This window comes from Anarhichas minor, unplaced genomic scaffold (assembly GCF_050575085.1).
Source record: "Anarhichas minor isolate MPS153535 unplaced genomic scaffold, ASM5057508v1 ptg000031l, whole genome shotgun sequence".
NCBI classification, from domain to species: domain Eukaryota; kingdom Metazoa; phylum Chordata; class Actinopteri; order Perciformes; family Anarhichadidae; genus Anarhichas; species Anarhichas minor.
In genome coordinates, this window is record NW_027466477.1 from 154,393 (window position 1) to 174,652 (window position 20,260).

General features: G+C 38.6%; 1 protein-coding gene across 1 annotated transcript; it reads right to left on the reverse strand.

Moving 5' to 3' along the window:
- Positions 1–6,157: 6,157 nt before the first annotated feature.
- anxa5a (annexin A5a) lies at positions 6,158–20,036 on the reverse strand (the record flags this gene model as incomplete). Its single annotated transcript, XM_076105190.1, has 11 exons — positions 6,158–6,217; positions 8,388–8,510; positions 9,517–9,575; positions 9,943–10,038; positions 11,933–12,026; positions 13,785–13,835; positions 14,151–14,230; positions 14,887–14,977; positions 16,494–16,607; positions 18,107–18,201; positions 19,934–20,036. Coding segments are annotated over 11 exons (966 nt in total), but the record flags the coding sequence as incomplete, so codon positions are not given.
- Positions 20,037–20,260: the final 224 nt, after the last annotated feature.

The following is a 20,260-nucleotide window of genomic DNA, read 5'->3' on the forward strand; positions in this document are numbered from 1 at the left end:
AGAGTTTCCCCAAGTTGATGTCACTAATGTTCAGTGGTGAAATGAGATAATTTACTTAAGTAAAAGTAGAAATACTACAGTATAAAAACACTCCATTACAAGCAAAAGTCCTGCATTCAAAATGTTCCTTTAGTACCAGCAACAAAATGTACTTACAGTATCAAAAGTAAAAGTACTCATAATAAGGCTAGTGTCAGTGTTATACTATTGTATACCTCCATTGTATACCTCTACCTTGCCGTTAATTTTAACTACTTCATAGTTTTGGTAGATTAATATGTAACATTGGATCATATTATATAAAAGGATCCTATGTTTAGCATTTAAAGTCTTATAGCAACTATTGCTCTTAAATACATGTAGTGAAGTCCAAAATATATTATATTCAATTACAAGTAGCAGAAGTACTTCAAAACTGTACTTAAATACAGTTAATGCACTTTACAGGGTTATTTCTACACTCACTGAGAAAGAGTCCCTAGTATCAGTTATTTGTGTTTGACGAAATCTTATTTTTACCATCGACTTGTTATTGACCTGAGGGCTCACACAGAAAAAAAGTCAATCAGCCCCTTCACAATAAAGCTCATCTATATTTTGACAATTTGTGACGTGATATCACATCAGGATTTAGATGAATCCTCAGCATCAAACATGATGCGTCAGTACCAACGTTCAGCAATCCAGATTTTTACAAGCGGCAGACACGACTTTCTCCACCACAGCAGCTCCAACAGACCAGAACACATCATGCTGGGATCTGAGAAAGGCAAATGACTCATTTTCCTTGATGGCTATTTCAGCTCCATCTCCTGCTGCAACATAACGCATTTACCCACAGCTGAAATCCATCAAATCCACAAACGCTCAGCAGGTTGCATTCTGGGCCATGTAGGAAATGGCAACAAAAGAAGTAAATTAGAGGGCAGCGCACAGAATAACTGCAGGAATATAGAAGGACATTTAGGGAGGAGTTTCTCTTTCAAGCAAGATTCTGAAACAGCAACTGCTCAAGAAAAGCAGCTTGAGAAATGTGATGCAAAGCAGACGCTCAGTAAAAACAACTCCCACTTTAAATGTGACAGAAAATCACCTATTAATTAAATAAACAACTTTGTGTAATAATTTGATTAAATAACCTACTGACAGTGTTCAAAGCTGTTGAAAATAGTTTCACATTAGGCACCAACTGTCCTTTCAAATGCAACAACCCACGAAATATAAATATTACGAAGGACATGTGAATAAATACATCATTGTACAACTGCACTAAAGTAGCTTTAGTTGTTATATTCCGATACAGTTATGTTAATGCCTCGGCTTTAACTAGATCCGTTTCAGAAAGCACTTCAATGACTCTGAGCTGTTCTGTGGTGCCACATTCTGCTTTCTCAGAATAGAAAGTAACTATGTTGAATAAAAAGACACAGAATGAACTGCTGTCCAACAGTATGCTGCAGCATGTCCCAGTGAGGGAATAATACTGTCCAAACAACTTTAGACAGATGCAAAATCACACAATTACACAGTTTACCTATTTGTTATTAATAATGCGCTGTTTCACATTTCCTACACAGTTTAACACGGATGATAATAATCCAGGTGAGCACATACCTGTCCTCCTCGTGACGTTTCTGCTCAGTTTGAGTGACGTTAGCCACGTTAGCTCTGCAGAGCAGGAGCAATGCTACGCGCTGTTGTCCTGCTGCTTTCATGTTTGTTAATCCTCTCGGGAAAGATGCAAAAACGTCCTCTCTGGGCCAAGAACCGCTACATGTTAAATGTGGTTATTTTTACCAACAATTTGGTTTATAACAATATCCCACCGAGATGTTTAATCTCACTTAATTCTAAAAAAACAGACTTTTAACTGTGTGCTGTAGAAGATCATCTGTATCATTCATGGTCACACGTGTCACGCATGGTTTAAATTACTTCCTTTGTCTAATTAATAAACACGAACGGTCTGCCGACCACGAGCCAATGACAACAACAATACTTGTCAAACAGCCAATCAGATTGCAGCGGGGGCGGGAGTCAATCAGCCTTGCGCATGCGCATTATAGTTTCCCCACATTCGGGGGCCCTTGTCAGTACAGCGGCCTCTCAAGAGAAGCATATTTAAAACCAAATATGAAATTATATAATTATTTTTGGCACTTTTTGCCATTGGACTACTCCTGCATTGTGCTCCTGGAGCACACTTGGATGAAGGCGTCCAGCATAAAGAGTGACTGTGTTGTTATGTGCATTGTGATTTATCTAGCTAATTAAATCCTCAGAACAATAGAGTTATAATGCAGGTGCAGCAATTTCAGGTAATGGATAAGAACATTTTCAATAACAGTTCTAACCAAAATAATTTAGATTTTACATACCGTACTGTATCTAAAATCAGTTTTTATTATAGTAATCTGACTATCCCCCTCCATTTTTGTTGTATTGTGCCACAAGAGCTAAAATAAGCACTTGAACTGCTCCGAAATGTGTTTGTAATGATGTTGATCTATGATATAACGCAGATAAATCCCCATAGTATAATCACTGTACACATGTATATATTTTATGGCTTCATAGTGATCCGATTATAAAAGATAAACTTTAATTGCAGGTTTGTGATGAGTCACAAACTCTGGTCTCCAACATAAAACTGCTGTGGTGTACTTCACCCACCACTCCAGGAGGACAAAAACATGTGAAATAGACACGCATGACTAAAGAGGTCAATTTAAAATGTGTTTAGTCTCCTGGGCTTTCCACACCACCAGACTTCCAATAATGTAGTTCCCCTCTTGTTTTATCGAGGGCACACTACTTCTGGCATTGGACATAAATCATGATGTGTGAAATTGTCCAATTTGGATACAATTCCTAGAGACACTGGAGTGGAAAAGACATATTGCTGTCAACATGGGCAGTATGCAGGACTGGAGGATCAACACTGTCAGTGACTCTCAGCGTCGCTCTACGTTGTTGGCTATTCTTTCAGGTTTGGCACTTCATGCTGGTTAAAACCCTTCATATCCTATTATAGGCCGAGACAAAGCATCCTTCCTGAGTGGACTGTGGGTGTTGTGGATTTACAGGTGGCCTGACTGCCTGTGGCTCCTGATTGGCTGAGAGACGTGGGCCTTGCCTTGGTCAAACTAAAAGTTTACTATCGACTCTAAGGAGATTTGTGTGTGTGTGTGTGTGTGTGTGTGTGTGTGCCAGTGTAAAACCAGGCTTACACACTCGTATGAATGCCTGGGCATTTAAAGAGCTTTCACCTCGGTGGAGCCAAGAATACAAAGACCTGAAGGGAATTAATGAAATGCCACAAATATTACATTGTTAGTGTGAAATGAGACTGATTAGCATGTGCTGGTCGCAGGTCTGGACCAAGCAAGAAACCAGCATCCACCAGGACTCGACATAAACGGGACTATAACTGGCAGAGTCACACTTTCAACACAGAAAAGAGTGAGCAACTTTAGAGCAGGGATTGACCTGAAATCTTTGGTCAGGAAGTTATATAACCATCCTAAACTGTGGGTAAATTATGCAACTTCATCTTCCTTTATTTGAGAAAGAAACGTGACAGTGGTGGCTGGTCTACAGCATTTCCCTGCGGTGGAAATGAGCATCCAGCACAGAGCACAAGTGATTTATGACATTTAGAATTCGCAGCTGCTGGCCACATTAACGCCGAGTCACTCTTATTGATTAACAGCCGTACCAACCACCCAAACTGGAGGCATATCATAATTATTTTGTATCGTAGTTTGGTTTAGATCTTAGCTATTGCATCCGTTGAAAAAAAATGAACAGGAGCATAAAATCATACAGTTTGTGTTGTTATTTGCGGTTGTGTCCAATAAGGGAGCATTCAAACTCAACTCAGCTGGTTTACCTCATTTAAATTAGAGGACTGCAGCAGGCAATACTATACCTCATTTTAATTCCATGAATGCCACATAAATTTAAACTTTCCAATACTTAACCAATATTCACGAGAGTTTTTTTGTATCAATGTAAGGATTTTTGTTAAGTCCATTAAAGATAGACATGTTTAAAGCATGCGATAACATTAATATGTACGTTTTTACCTTATGTTTAATTTTTCTCTCTGTTTTTATTCTGTTGTAATTTTGGTTGAAGACATTAAAGTACTTTTCATTGTTTATTTTGCGGTTGAACAGTACTTCTGTTTGTTTGGATTGGTTGAACTTCATCTTCACATTCTACAATCAATAAATATATTTATCTGCAAAACACTCTTATCTTAAGACATCTGAAACAAAATAACATATAAGATTAACTGCAATGAAAAGCTCAGACAGCTATAAGGTAACATCAATTTGAGTAAAGTCTTTTTGCAGTAGAATTGGACACGTCTGCAGAGAGAGCATGAGCCTCTGGAGGAAAGCATGCAAACACATGAACACATTTTCCAACTTCAACCTTCAGGCGTTTTTGAATAGGTCACGTCTGGCAGACGGAGATTTGATGAACACGAGGAGAGGCTTGTCAACCGGGATACTGACTCAGGTTTATTTCGATTTTTAGGATGAATGTATGGAGCCGAGCTCAGACTTCTATACGCATAAAAACACTGTTCTAACCCACTCAAACACCACTCTGTCTTGAATTTAGCTTTAAAAATCAGAAGAAACCGGTGCAGTTTATGCATCCCACTGGAATCACAGAGATGAAAATCAAGTGATATCTTAATGTCTTCAATCCCAGCGACACTTTGATGCGTTCATATAACGCATAATGCAAACCCCCGCTGTGAGGACAAGCACTTCTCAAACTCAGAACATTGTATTAAGGTCTAGTTCAGATGGAAAGTTTTCAAGACATAAAATGTATCTGAAGCACATGGACGTGCATACAAAACAGAACAAAGACAAAACAAAGACAAATAAAAGAAGATAAATAAATACACTGTCACTACAAAAGATATATGGTCCTCAAAGTAAATGAGCCATAAATGCTGTGAATATATTAAGTCCCTGTGACTGCAGAGAAACAGTGAGCTCATTTTAAACTTTGCTGCTGCCCTGTGGTGCAACTCCAGCAAAGTGAGGTCATCTCCCATCTATTGATCTGAAGATGCAATTAGTGTGACATCAAGCCAGTTCATGCAGAAAGACATGGAAGCAATAGATGTCTTCATATGAGTCAACAAATGTCTAATAGTGTCCCATTACTTATTGATCACTGACAGGCGCATGGTAATTGAAGTCGCGATCAGCTGTTCATTTGTAATTAATGAGAGCAGGAGAGCTGTCGACATGTAGGCTTTAATAATTCAGCAGCGGTTGATGTTTTTTCTATGTTGCATTTCAATACATGCTGTGAGCACGACAGACAACTGCTAACATAACAACAGAGCCACGGCAAACACAAATGAAGTGTTTAAAAAATAACCAAAAGCGTAATTAATTCAAACATCGCCACCATTGTCGTCTACAATAAAATAAAAACTGCACCTTCACTCACTATTGAGCTGTTTAAATAACGTCTAATAGGAAACAAATATTAAATATCTTTGAAGTCGATGCTGTTAATGTAGAGGTATATCACAAGTCAAAAAAGACAGGTGAGTTATTCACACAAATTCAATCAATAAAAAGCAAAAGTCAGAAAGAATCAACAACTCCAGATCAATAAGCTCATCTCACATGCATGTAGCAGCATGGTCAGTGTTGCCAGATTGGGCTGGTTTCCGCCCAATTTGGCTACTTTTAAATAACTTGAAAACTTGAGAAATAGCATTGAGCTGGTGGATGAAATATGGATTTTGTATTCAATCATCGTAAGAGATAACGAAGGATGTACTTACCCTGACGTCATCATCATTCAAATTATGGCAGTTTGTGTTTTTGTTTTTTAAACTGCACTCTTTGTGGGTTGCGATAGACTTCTTATCCAACATTTTACCTTTGGTTATTTGATGCAGATATGAAGCTTTGTATGCTTATCCTGTGTTTTCCATTGCACATGTATGTAATGCTGGCGGGGCTCATGATTCGGGCTGCATGGTTTCTACTGAACAGGGCAGATTATAAACTGTGATTGGCCTGGAAACTGTCAATCCGATCTGGCAACACTGAGCATGATGATGATGATGACTCATCATTCAGGCTGCAAAACACATCATAAAACAGCATTAATCATTCCCACCACAGAGGTAGAGTAAAGCCTTCTGGTAGTCTCCAGTTGTGTCCTCCTGCAAAAAACAACAGACGCAGAGTTATTTTATCCATCTTATAAAATTCAGAAGGTTTCTCTTCACTCGCTAAATAAACTCTGGATCGATTATCAGAACTTATTTTGAGCTTTAAGGCACTTACATTATTTTCCATTGTAGATATGCTCTAATTTCAAAATGCTCTATTGGTATTTTTTCCAATGAATGTCACACTGTCTCGTTTTGTGCAAGTGGGCGGTAGTAGCTCGGCTGGTTGGATTGCCCCCCCCCCACATGTAAAAGTGTCCTTGAGCAAGACACCGAACCTCAAACTGCTCTGCATTGTCTTTGTTGCTTTTGTCTGCCAAATGATTGTCATGTGATGATGTCACGAATCTCCACACCCTCACCCTTCAGTCGATCACGTGTCCTCAGCCTCTATTAGCAGGCTCAGCAAATGCTACCAAAATTGAGCTAACTAGCTCACATTAGCGAGATCCACATAATTGTATAAAATAGCGTGAAGTAAGTATTCTGGATTTGTCGACTACCTGCTACAGTTAATACATGCGGTGCAGAGACAAGCTCAACAAGGCTGTGAAACCAAGTTTTGTGGTTGTGAGCTGAGATTTTTTTACTTTACTTTATTACTAACTCTATCTATTAATTTATCTATCAGTAACAATGTGCATTAATCAACATTATTCATAAATTCTTCCCAATAGTGGGTTTTCATCTGCAGCCCCTTGATATCAAAGTCTTAACTTAACTGTTAATAATAGCATCTTGTACAGAATTGTAATTCAAAAACATCGCAGTGAATCAAACTCTAATGCACACGATGTCAGCAAAATGGTTACCGCCGCTGGAGGGAGAATAGTCTATTTACGCCATTTAGATACCGTGTAAAAACAGCGTGTAGATTATTTTAAATGAGGTGCTGCAGGGATGACATCTTTTCCCCAGAAGCTAGCATCACACTGGTTCCCTTGATTTCACAGCCGATGGGATTTTATCCAATAGATTTGAGATTATTGCAGAAAATAATCTCTGTGGCAAACAAATGTTTATGATACTAACATGTTTTGCTTAGTTTTGATTTAGATGTAACTGCTACGACAGGCACTTTGCAGTCATTTCACCACTAGACAGAAGTTAATTTTCGTTACGTGGGAGTTAGCAAACACTAGCTGTCAGAAGTCCTTAGTCAAGGCTCTGAATTTCACGATGTGAACAGTTTTTCCCACTCGGTAGCTGGTAATTTTGATGTGAATAATATGAAATTAAGCATATGAATAAAAACACGAGTTGTTTCTTTCTCTTAGCTGTAACAGAATGTAGCTGGCAGTTGTTAAGTGTGCTAATTAGCCTGAAGGGTTTGATCGGTTGAGGAGGCAGGAAGCAGTGAAAACAATAGACTGTTTTCAAAGCAGACCTCTTTTCAGTAGCAGCATTAACAATCCAGCCCATCAATCTGTAATAAATCTGGATTCAATTACCATGAATGACAGACTTTTGGCAGGTGAAACTAATGACATTAATTATGGCTCTGGCTCATTTCAAAGAGCCAGTAAGCCATGGCATGTAAACCATCATGGCCACGGAAATATATAAATACCTGTAAATTGAGTGCAGCCATAATTAATGTTATTAGTTACACTTGTGGCTGACAGGTCAAAATATCAGCTGCATGAACATGAAAAGTTAAAAAAACTGATGTGAAATGGCTTCACAGGGAAAAATAGCACTTCCAAAGCCATTGTTGCATTAATAATTGCAATAATAAAATGCAAAAATAACTATTCATCTATTCAATATTGGCCTTTTCTACAGGAGGATGTCAACATCTCTTCACTGCAGGAACATCTGGCCCCCCGGAGAATAGACTAATTCACTTCGGCTTGTGTGAAAAGCAGAGAAGCATCATCTCGTGTCCGTCTCGTCACGCTGAACAAGGCATTTAAAGCAAATCACTAATCTCTACTCCATCACTGCGCTGACACGATAGTGTATTAGCAGCATAACCGTAGTACACCCAGCTGGTGTTTTAAAACATGCCGAGGAATAGATGAGTTTAGAGCATCAGGGGGAAAACTGTGATGAGAATTACAGCAAATTTATTTTCTTCAGAAGGATTGGATTATTTAGTGCATGTCATTAAAGAAACAGACAGACTGAAAAGGTTTTTAATAACTCTGTGTTTGAGTACCTGGATCGTGTTGTACAGAGACGCTTCATAAGTCTTTTTGAAGCTGGCTCTGATGTCCAACATGTCCACCTCGCTCCTCGACACCATTATCCTCATTAGGGTGCCGTCATCGGTTCCAGCACGCTAAACACAACAACAAACCAAATTTAGCAGCTGCAGTTGATAGTGTAGACAACAACATCTCCAACCAGCTCTTTAGTGGAAGAAAATGTAAAACATCTCTCTTTTTACTTCTTTCAGATGCTGCAGTTTAAACTGCAAAGCTGCTGCATAACTGCAAAAATCATGTATGTATTTCTGCAAATCATTTTCAAATGCATGCTGTACAAATTTAGATTTGAAAATCAATTAGCACGCTTTAGATCCTGCTTTAAATATGTAGAGTGATTCATCACAACTTGTGCTTGATCATTTTCTTGCCGAGTGCTATTTGAGAAACTTGATTCCATTAACAGGTCGATTTGATTACCTTCGGACAGAGTCAGGTTAGCTGCTTCCCCGTTTTCTAACTGGCTGCTGGCTGTAGCTTTATCTTGACCATAAAATTAAGAGAGTGGTACCAATCTTCTCCAGTCTGTTGAACTATTCATTTAAACTGCATTACCACAGTAATTAATGCAGACTTGACAAGCGTTGCAACTGATTATGTCTCAAATACGTTTTTAAGAGTCTGCCAATTGATTTTCATAATGTATGAATTAATTGAATCCAGTAGGAAAAATACATCTAAAACACATTATGCAGTGATTGTATATAGATAGCTGTGATATAAAGTGTGTCTGATTTCTAAAACATGCACAACCACATTTGGTTCTTTAAACAGTTCAGACACAGGGGGAAACAGCTTATGTTAAAAAAAACCACATCTGAATTCCAGCACATCTAAAGCTCACTAATTAACACTTTGTATCTAATGTGCTCAATTCAAGTGAAAAAAACCGACAAGTTGTGGTTTTATGGGGGAATATTTCTTGACTCTCTGACTTCCTCGACGCTTGTTGAACTGCAAGGCACCAATTAAATTAAACACATTCTATTGGACAGTAATGAAAGTCTCATTTTGTGATACTGTAAAACACTCATTGGAGGTATGAAGAACTCTATGATACTGTAAAGCACGGACACCTACCCTCATAGACTTATACAGGCCTTCAGCAAAAAACTGTGGGACACTTCGGGCACATTTCACTGAGGAGACAAAAAGCCAATAATGTCAAGGTTTAATTTCTTTCATTTTAATCTGACATGGTATTGGCATTGATTTCTACTGCTGACGTTTTATCTTCTGCTGTATTTCATTCTCACGCGTGACTTGCACGGCTCCCTAAATGAATAGCAAATAAAACAGAATAGAAAATAAAAGATGAATGAAATTATAATGAAATGAAATGAAACATGCTGTTCATCCTGATGGTTAAACTCCATGTGGAGAGAAGGGCTGGCAGCAGAAGCACTGTTGGTGTGGACACCACTAACAGGGGGGGGGGGAAAGCCCCATTCTTTGCCTCCTTTTGTTTGGGATCACTCAAGTGTCATTCTGATAAATCACACTTACCAACAGCCAACAGGAGGTTCTCCAAATTCCCAGTGGTCTCTCCTTCAATGCTGTCCTCTATTTCAGAGCCAGAGAGCTTCTTGTAGGCATTAAACGCTGCAGAGAACAAAACAATAACAGCGACATTTAAACGTAAAATAAACCCTATACGCATTTAAAAGTCCAAAGGACCATTTTGACTTGACATTATGTGAACAGGACATTTTGACAGAGTTTTATTGCATTGAATTTTGCATTTATTGATCTATAGTATTGTAATTAATCCACTTTATTAGGCACAACATTATCACCCAAAATGACTGATAACACTTAATGATCGACACTTATCAAATAGCTCAAGTGCAAATGTTACCAAAATGAATTGAGGGGGGATTTTGAAAACTGCCGTAGTCGTTTGGATATTACTGCCACAACTCGATCAAGACGACTTGGATACGTGTGCGTCACACATAATATGAATGGATGAATAAAACATGTATGTGAGGCTTATTTAAGTGGTCTACTGGTGCCTGAAACAATCCATTCCACTATATTTTAAACAAGCGCTATTGAGTGAATATTCAGAGAGAGCCCATTAGAGTCAACCACCTTGAGATGACGAGGTCATGTTTGAGCGAATGCAAAAGAGAGACGGCTCTCACCACAACCTACGCTAATGCATTCCTGACCAACGCATCCTCATACAACGGCTCGTATGGTCTGGAGAGTAATTAGTGTTCTCTCCAGGCAGAAATATCATGACGTGGTTATACTGTGGTAAAATATCTTAAGTAAGAAGAGGTCAGGTTGGAGGATTGGGTCCACAAAATAGGTGACGGTCGCATCACATCTCATACTTATTCTATTGTATCTTATTCTATTAATTTGACTGTTTAATTCTCTGTATTTGTATCTATTTAAAGATAGGGTTGGTAATCTGGAGAAACCAGCAAGAATACACAAGATTTTATAAATCATACAACTGAAAAACTCTTTTCCAATGAAGGTAAGGTGCAGCACCAGCTCCAAAAGTCACTAAATCTTGCAAGAAAGGTTCCAAGTCTGCAACTCTGACAGCTCGTCTCTTCAGGCCTCCCTCCGAAGCCACTCGCCTAAAGCTATTATGAACGTACGCAACGAACATGGCTGTTGTTCGTACCCACAGCTGTCAAGCTAGCAGCTTGTGGAAGACTCTGGCGATGCGCAATGACCACTGGTGTCTGATTTTTGTCAAAGCATTAGATTCATTGATTTCTTTTGAGATGTACAGAGATTGTCAACCCTAGCTTTGATTACAGTACTACATTCTATTATTTTGTTCTTCCCACGTAAAACACTTTGTAACGTCTGTTTTGAAGGAAACCGAATGAAATAAGTTTATCATTATGGTTCCAGTTGCATAAACTCAATGTTGTTCCAGTGGTCGCTCATTGCTGCTGTTTCTTGCTGCTCGAGTCCAGTTTCCAGTGAGTGGTGCCACTGACTCACTAACCAGCTTGAACAAGTCTCACCAATTTTCTCTCTGACGTCTGTTTGTTGCAGCGAGACATTTTTGGACTGCTGCCGGCGGGCTTGTGGTTGTTGTTGATCACACCAATAAACCCTGCAAACTCTTCTTTTTTTTTGTCAAGCTCTCACCTTGTGTGTCTGAGTTTTGTGTTTTGTGCACTTGGGACAAATTGGCCTCTCCTTCTTTATTCTTTGTGTGAAAATAACAATTGAAATGCCAGGATGTACTCTTCTCCCTGAGACGTTTTTGTCACTGATGCATTTGTCAGAAACACGTTGTTTAAGTCACTCATACTGCTCATTCTAACATTTATTGAAACAGTAACTAACCCCTATAAATGCTGTCTGAATTATTTATGTAAAAGAATAAAGAATAGCACGAGAGGAGGCTGATGTTATGTTGTTGTTTGCAACTTTTGATCTGGCCCTCTTCAGCAGTTGACTAACTAATCACACATCTGCACATAACAACCTTTAAGCAGCCTGGCACAAACCAGCTCACCTTTTCTGAGATGCTCTGCGCTTCTGTTGCCAAGAATTGTGATGAATTTTTCCTCATCTGTGCCAAACTTGCCCTCACCAGCAGCGTACAAGTCCTGTAATGGCAGACACACACTTGTACGTGCAAACTTGCACGTCACAGCAAACCTTGGGTAGAGGTGATTTATTTGAACACAGGAAGAGCACAAATGAAAGCACTGACGCAGGACCTTGTGCTGCGCCAAAACAACTCGGAAACATTTTGTTTTTCTCAATTTGTCTTTGTTATGAGAGACAAACTCTGGATGTCAGGTCCTTTCACCTGCAGATCTGTGGAAGTTTGGAACGTGTTGTTCAGATGATGAAGTTTTAATTTGTGCAAATTGAGAAATAGCAATTAATTCATACAAATAATTAGATTAGGATCCATTGTGTACTTCTACTTATGTGATGACCAGTGGAATGTAAGTACATTTGCTTCCATTTTATGCTACCTAATATTTTTTTCTCCTCTGCAGTTCAGAGAGAAATATTGAACTATTTATTGGACACTTAGTTACTTGGGTTTGAGATTTAAAAAAATAACATGCTTATTTGATATGATGCAGTACTATACTACTAATCTAGGGTACAATGTATCTAAAATTGTCTCCATTAAATGTTCTTACGTGTATTTGTTGGTGAAAAAAACTTAATAATAAAATATCAATAATAATGTGAAAGGAGCCATTCTGCATGAGTACTTTTACTTTTGATCTTTTAAGTACATTTTGCTGATGATACTTCTGTACTTTTACTTATGTAACATTTTTAATTCAGGACTTTTACTTGTAATGGGAGTATTTTTCAGACTGTGGTATTTCTACCTTAACTGAAGTAAAGGATCGGAGTACTTCTTCCATCTTTGTGGTGCTGTCATGAGTCAAGCAGTACCGGTGTCTTGATAATTAGTTTTACATTCAGATACATGTACCTTAATGTTTACCATTATTAGATCTCTATTCACAGCTCAATATCAATGAACCGTAATGGTCTAATAGGAAACAAGATGCTCCATTCCCGAAGGTTGACATGCTTTAATGAATTTATCCTATTGACTATTCGTCTGAGCTGTCTTGGCTTTTAGCTGCACTTCGGAGAGCAGCCTCACAAATATGATCCCACCCTCAACATGGTGACATTTAAAAGAAGACAGTAAAATTACAGTAAGTTGCTCTGCAGCTTAAAGGTTGTGTACTGTACAAGGTTGCACAGGATCTTTTTTAAAGCTATATGTATGTTGCATTTTATAATCACTGAACTCTTACCACATTCATTCAAAGACTATGAATGTTGTAAACAATGAAAGTACGGCAGCTTCAACAGGTCTCACGGTAGCATTTTCCTTTTCTTTAAATGGAGCCACCAGACTGGGAGGGTTATGTGCTGGTAGTAATACCACAGTGTAGAAATACTTTGTTGTTTACTTAAGTAGAAGTAACATAAAAAGTACTCATTGTGCACAATGGCCCATTTCAGAATAATGTTTATTATATTATTGGATTATTGATGCTTTAATGTGTTCGTTACTTTAATGTTGAAGCTTATTTTACCTACTTAATTTAACCTATAATAATACATCATATTTTATTTGTCAACACAGTATATTTTGTATTGTTAATCAGGATCGTTAAATTAAGTAGTTACTAAAGTAATCAAGTCAATGTAGTGGAGTAAAAAGCATAACATTTGCCTCTGAGTAGAAGTATAAAGTACCAGAAATTGGAATTACTCAAGTTAAGTACCTTAAAGTAAGTAAGTAAATGAACTTTTTTCTTAGTTACTCTGGGTTTTGTTTTTATTACCCATGTTCTTCTCGTGTTCTTGTTTCTCACCTTAGCGTCTTTCTCTATCTTCTCCTCGTCTACTCCCACCTCCCTGCTCCCCTTCACAGCCGGACGAATGACATACCAAACGGAGAGACAGACACACAGGTGGACAAACGGAGGGAAACATCAGGTCAGTGTGAACTGAAAGACAATGAGCTTCTCTCAACTGAGGGAATCCCTGAAGATGACATTATCTGCTAAATGACCCAGAGCCAAGAAGATTACATTTCTGTCTCTAAACCGAAACACATTTGAGAAATCAACTGCTGCTGAACCAAAACCTCTCGTGACTGCGTAATGGCACCACCAGAGGCTCTCATTATCAGGAAACATTACTAAAACATGAGTCTCTCCAGCAGCTGCTCTCTGTACCTGCAGGAGGATCACCAGCAGTTTCTGATAGTGACCTGAGGTGTCGTCGCAGATATCTTTCTCCAGCTTTCCGTCGAATTCTGGAGGAAAGAGGAGAAGAGGGGCAGAAGATTGCTTACACTTCACGTCCACAACAGTCACTAATGGTTGCAATCGACCCTAGTGGGCCGTCCTCCGTTCTGCAGGAGCTTCTGCGGCAGCACAGATCTGATTAGTCGGCCTACGGACAGAGTGGCCTTCTCTTTTATCCGGATCAAATAAACCGGCCTCTTTGCCTCTGGCCCTTGTTGCCACATACAATTTTGCATTGTGGTTTGTTGTAATTTGAAGCTGGTATGTTAAGAGACATTCTTGCTGCGACATATTTGAGTGGAACAGGTGTTAATATAAGTACAGTATATTAATTGCCCCAGAGACAGAACTCCTCCATGTAACAGTGGGAAACCATATGCTGTAAACAGGCTTTGTGCACAAGAAGTCCTCTATTATTTTTTCTCACTGGAGTAAATACTATAGATACTAGAAATCTATATTAAGTAAGATAAAAACAACTGTCAAGCTTTTCTACAAGCAACAGTTCAGATAGTTTTTTAATCCCATAAAACAGAATCAATTATTTTTAACATTTCACCCTCTCATAAATAAAACAGAGAAACATCAGTCTAACTAACATTCACAGCCGACATGTTTATCTGTTTTTGGCTCTCTCGCTCTCTTTCACAGCTGAGTGACTCACCTTTCTTGTACACTTTGATGACATCTTTAATCTGTTCGCCGGTCCTGGAGGCCAGGATCTCAATCAGCACGTCGTCCTCAGTCCCGGCGCCCTGGGAACCAAACACAATAAGAGACAAATTAGTGCGGCAGCATTTTCTCAGAGCAATATTTAGTTTTATTATCCCGTCTTATGTTTGTTAAAGAGCAATATTAGTGATTAAAACAAACTTTGAAGAAAAACTTTATAATTTGTCAGCACAACACACAAAAGAAGTATGCAATTAGAGAATGAATACGCTCGGTTGAAAGACTTAAAGACAATTCTCCTCTGTTTGCTGTAATTAACCTCCCACGAGAAAAACGTCTGACACGCCAAACAAATGGAGCAGGTGTGACGGGAATGTCGAGGTCAAGTCCTAAATGCTTTGCCTTCACTTTGATTGAACATTTCATTTGTGCTGGTAATACAAAAAGTAAATGCAATGAAAGAATAATGAGAACAAACAATAAATCCATTTGTAACTTATAAGAGGATCCAGGAGTTTACTGAATATATTGTCCTTCCTTCAGACCTTATGGGCCTTCAGCATGGCTTCAGCATGGCATAAAAAGCAGCAGTTGGTAAGTATGTGATGCCTCAAAGAAATAAGATCTGAAACATTAATCATTTATATAACTATTAAATAAATTGGGTAATATATCTAGCCTACAGCACCAATAAATATGTGTGCGCAGATGTAATGCGTCTACATGAGTGTGACATGTCATCCGTTTGAGCCACATTAATTAACGAAGCAGTAGATAGATGTGAAGAGACATCTAATACACAACACTGTTCTGTCACAACCTGCACTGTGGAGACAAAACGCGTGATGAGAGGCAGTCGCAAAGATAATAAGGCCGTATTGCATGATGACATTTAAAGCAGAAACACTGAGAACATTATACCACATGGAAGGTGATTTTCATTATTGAGCACAAAGTGCTGCTTGAGTCCTTGGCTCACATGGTGCTATGCTTCCAGCAGGTTGTTTTTTATGGAAGCGCATTGCTGCCTCTGAAATATGGTGAATTGAAGTAAAAAGTATCAGAAAAGGGAAATACTAAAAAGTACAAGGACCTCAATTGTACTTGAGTACAGCACTTGAGTAAATGTATGTAGTTACATTCCATCTCTGGGTAATTGTAAATATCAATTTATTAGCCATTTTAAATGCATTGTAACGTACTGTAGTTTTACCATAAACGGCTATAAACCATTTAGACATCTTTTAAATGGCAAACCAACATGAAGCAGTCTTTTCTGCTGGCAGGCATTTGAACATTTCAAGATTGCAGTTGAAACTGAGAAAGTCAATAATGGCTGAGATCCATCTACGTGGCAGTGCACTGGTATTATGCATGCTGGTTTATTGGCAAGGCATTAATGGAAGGGAGCCTTCAGCACTGTTTTCCTGCTCTGACAAGCTGAAGTGAGAGCCATTAAAAAAGTCTATCGCTCAGATGACTGTTGGAACATCTGTGCACAAATACCTGAATAAACCGCATCGTCTGAGGGTTTCAACTCATTTGCATGTAAGACCTGCAATTAAGTGGAGCATCTGAGGAAACATGTCCATTAGTTACCTTGAGAGCTTTGTGCAGTTGGGAAGCATCATACGAGGTGGGCGGGGTCATCAACGCCACAATCAGATTCTCAAACAGCCCACCGAGCTCGGATTTCAGCGCGCTGACCAGGTCCTGGATGTGGGGAAGAGAGGATTAATGATAGAGCAAGGAAAAACATTTTTGATTGTGTTTGTATTGAACTTAATGTTGCATAACGTAAATGCTGTAAAACATTAAAGAAACAGAACAAATGAGCTGCGTGGTGCTTTTAGCTCCACTCATAGAAATAGTCTTTAAAATGCGTGAAAAATATTGGATACCAGCAAAGTAGGAATATCATAACAGCATAGTGACAGGAAACATGGACACTTTAGGGCTCCCAGAAATGTAGATTTATGTAAATTATTACAAATAAGCTTGAACATATAAAGAGAGCATTCCCTGTGTCAAGGAGATGAAGCGACATTTCACTGCATTGCCCACATTTTCAGAGAAATGAGGATGATCACGAGAAATGTACCCGCAGAAAAGAAAAACATACTATATATATATATATATATATATATATATATATATAGTTCCTTAAACTACCAGCTAATCAAGCAGCACATATTCTCACAGATGGCTTCATTGATTTCTGTATGCAATAAATGACATATTCTGGTGCTGCTGGGAGTATGACCCCAGTAGAGTCTGTGAAAAGAGTAATAGCATCTGTGTGTGTGTGTGTGTCTGTACACACAAAACACCCAAGGGATCCTAGGATCTACTGTGCTTGGCCGGTTCAATATATACGGTCAAACACTCATCTCTTTAACAGCTCAACATGTGAGCCCTCTAACAGAAGATCTTTATTTTTCTAGATTACATAATTCATCTCACTTTGCACATAAAAACTGGATTTTAAATCAGATTCCCATAAAAGGTTTGTGAAAGTAGCAGAAATGACGCACTCTAATAGTAAAATGTAGCAGAGAAATAAGATATATCTGACTGTTAAAATATCATTTTCAATATCATAAACATTTTTCTCTTTACTTTTTGCAACCAGTTCTCATTTCAGACGAGCAGTTTATTGTCTCTTGCAATCACCACATTTTATAGCATGTAATAGAAGAGCCTCTGGAAAACAAATTTGACAAAACACTGCAATATTCAGAGAAACACCAGGAGCTATACTTTGTGATTTTCTGATGTACCTTTTTACCTCAAGGTCCATCTATTTAAACTTCAGGGTGCACTTACATTTGCTTTTCCATAACCTCCACAGAAATCAAATTAACCTGCTGCTTTCAATCCACAGGTGGTCATAAAATAACTTCACAGTAAGAGAAGGAGAGCGTTAAGAATGCCCGGCTCTGTATACTGCACTCTGGTCCACAGAGACTGTGAGAAATTGGTCTTTCCGCTTCCTCTTTTATGAATGTTTCCCTGTGCGACTGAATGACTTTTAAACCTTAGTGAAGCCGAGGCCACCGGTGGTGGAAAAAGTCAGAACGGTGGCCGTGAGCTAACCAGTGGGACACGCTCACATGCACGAATATGCACTAACAGAATGTCCCCTAACCATTCATCGGTGTGACTGCCGGTCGTCATCAGCTCTCTGTTTCGTTCCCAGCGGCTCAGCTTACCTTTCCGTAGGTCTTTTTGTACGCTGCCTTAATTTGCTGCCGTTGATCGTTGCTCCGTGCTGACAGAAGCATGAGGATCGTATCTTCATGTGTACCTGCACCAGAAGTCAAACAAGCATTATGTAACATGTAAAAATACTCTGTGAGCTTCAAACAATCACATGCAGCTTTATATCTAAATTATTCTTCTTTTTTTAAAAGGCTAATAAAGCATTATTCTATTTGCACCCATCATCTAACAGAAAACCTTATTGAGAATAGTTGACAGCTTACAATATATTCCTATATTAACAATTAATAGCTCCTGAAAGTCACCAGCACCTCAGAGAAAACGGCTCCAATAGAAAAACAGGCTGTAGGGCAGCACATGTTAATTCCTCTGAGGGATCAAAGTGTTGAATTAGTTCAAGGTAATTATGGCTCGAAGCCCAGCTGATATGTAATGACGGCTCTGACTATAAATAGATGTTGGGTCACCATTGTTCTCCTCACTTTTCCCTTTTGTAAATTCTGCATAATTGCTCTTATTGTGAAAGGACTAAACTGACAGGAAGCAAGAACAGAAGATAAAAGATTGTCAGTAAGGTTATATTTAGCAGGAGAAGCAGCGGTTTTAATGGTCACATGTAAACCTGCAGTACACCTTTAAATTGCTGGTTGTCATCGGGCCCATTGATTTACACTAATGAGCGCAGAGCTGCGTTTTCATTACATTTTCCCATTTTGCATCTCTCCAATTAAAATTGAGAGAGGAAAATGGTGTCAAAAGTCAGACTCTTAAAACTTTATCTAAATTAATCTTAACAGCCATCAAACAAAGACATAAATGATGTGACATATCCTGTAAATTATTCATCTCTTACAAATGGCCTCTAGGTTAACAGATTTCTGACATTTAGTTTTGTTGGTTTGTGCTCTTTGTCTGCCGTCTACTTTTCCTTTAAGCAACGCATGTACACTAAAATGTAGAATGTTGACAATTTGATAGCCTTAGTAAATACAAATAAACTGCTGTTGTGGTTGTTGACTAATCTTACCAGTGAACCCTCAAGCATGACTTTTAGTATTATTGAAGTGTTTTACAGAAAACATGATAGAGTGGTGACCAAAATACATTCATTTTCACTTAGAAAAATATTCTTTCTTTGTTTAGTATCACCTGTATGTTGCCTGTGTTATAACTTTATCACTACGCCTATACACAAATATTTCAAACCATTATAACCAGCAGTCCACCGTCTGCTTCTGCCATCATATCATAACTGGATATAAATTAAATAAATTATTTTCTGTGTCTCTATGTTTGGCGGTACAGTAAGCGCTCATTACCGTGGTGTTTTTGCAGAGCACTTTGTGGAACTGTGTTAGAGCTCTGACATGTCTTTGTATTTTTGCTATAAAGTGTAAATGTAAAACTTGGGGACACTCGGTTTCTCTTCCAATTAGACCGAACACACTGGAGAGAGTGAAATTATTTCCCATGCACCAGAGGATGGCACTAATTGTTAAGAACAGCTTTCCGGACAGCTGTGTCATTATTATTGCTGAACTGGAGCAGAGCAGGCAATAAATTGCACTGTAGAAATATTATCATACTTTTTTTTTTTAAACGACTGTATCTATATATACTAATGACATATAGACATGACACAACTGTCATTCGTGGGTATGTGCAAATAAACCTGCTGCAGCTATGACACTCCAAACTGAAAGAAACTGTAGATATGCTCATCTTTCCTATATGAGATATCACATCACTGTGGGATAACATGATGAGTGTGAGTGGGAAAAGTAAACAGCGGTGGGACAAGGTTAATAAAAACTCACCGATTCCTTTCATGGCTTTATGGAGAATTTCAGCATCGTGTTGGTCGTTGAAGTTGACGAAAGGTCTCACGCTGCCTCTGTACTCCTGTGGGAAGAGAGCAAAACAAACAAATACATTTTTACATCATGTAGCGGTGAAGTTGCACATTGCAACCAACTGAGACTTGTGCTAATCGTGTGGGAGAACTGCGGTGGCTGACATGAAAACGCAAATGGCTTTCTCTAGAGCCAGTGTTTGGTTTGTCCATTCTGGGCTACTGTAGAAACATGGCGGCCATTGACCTATTCATGTAGATAGAAACAGCCCATTCTAGGGTAACAATAAAC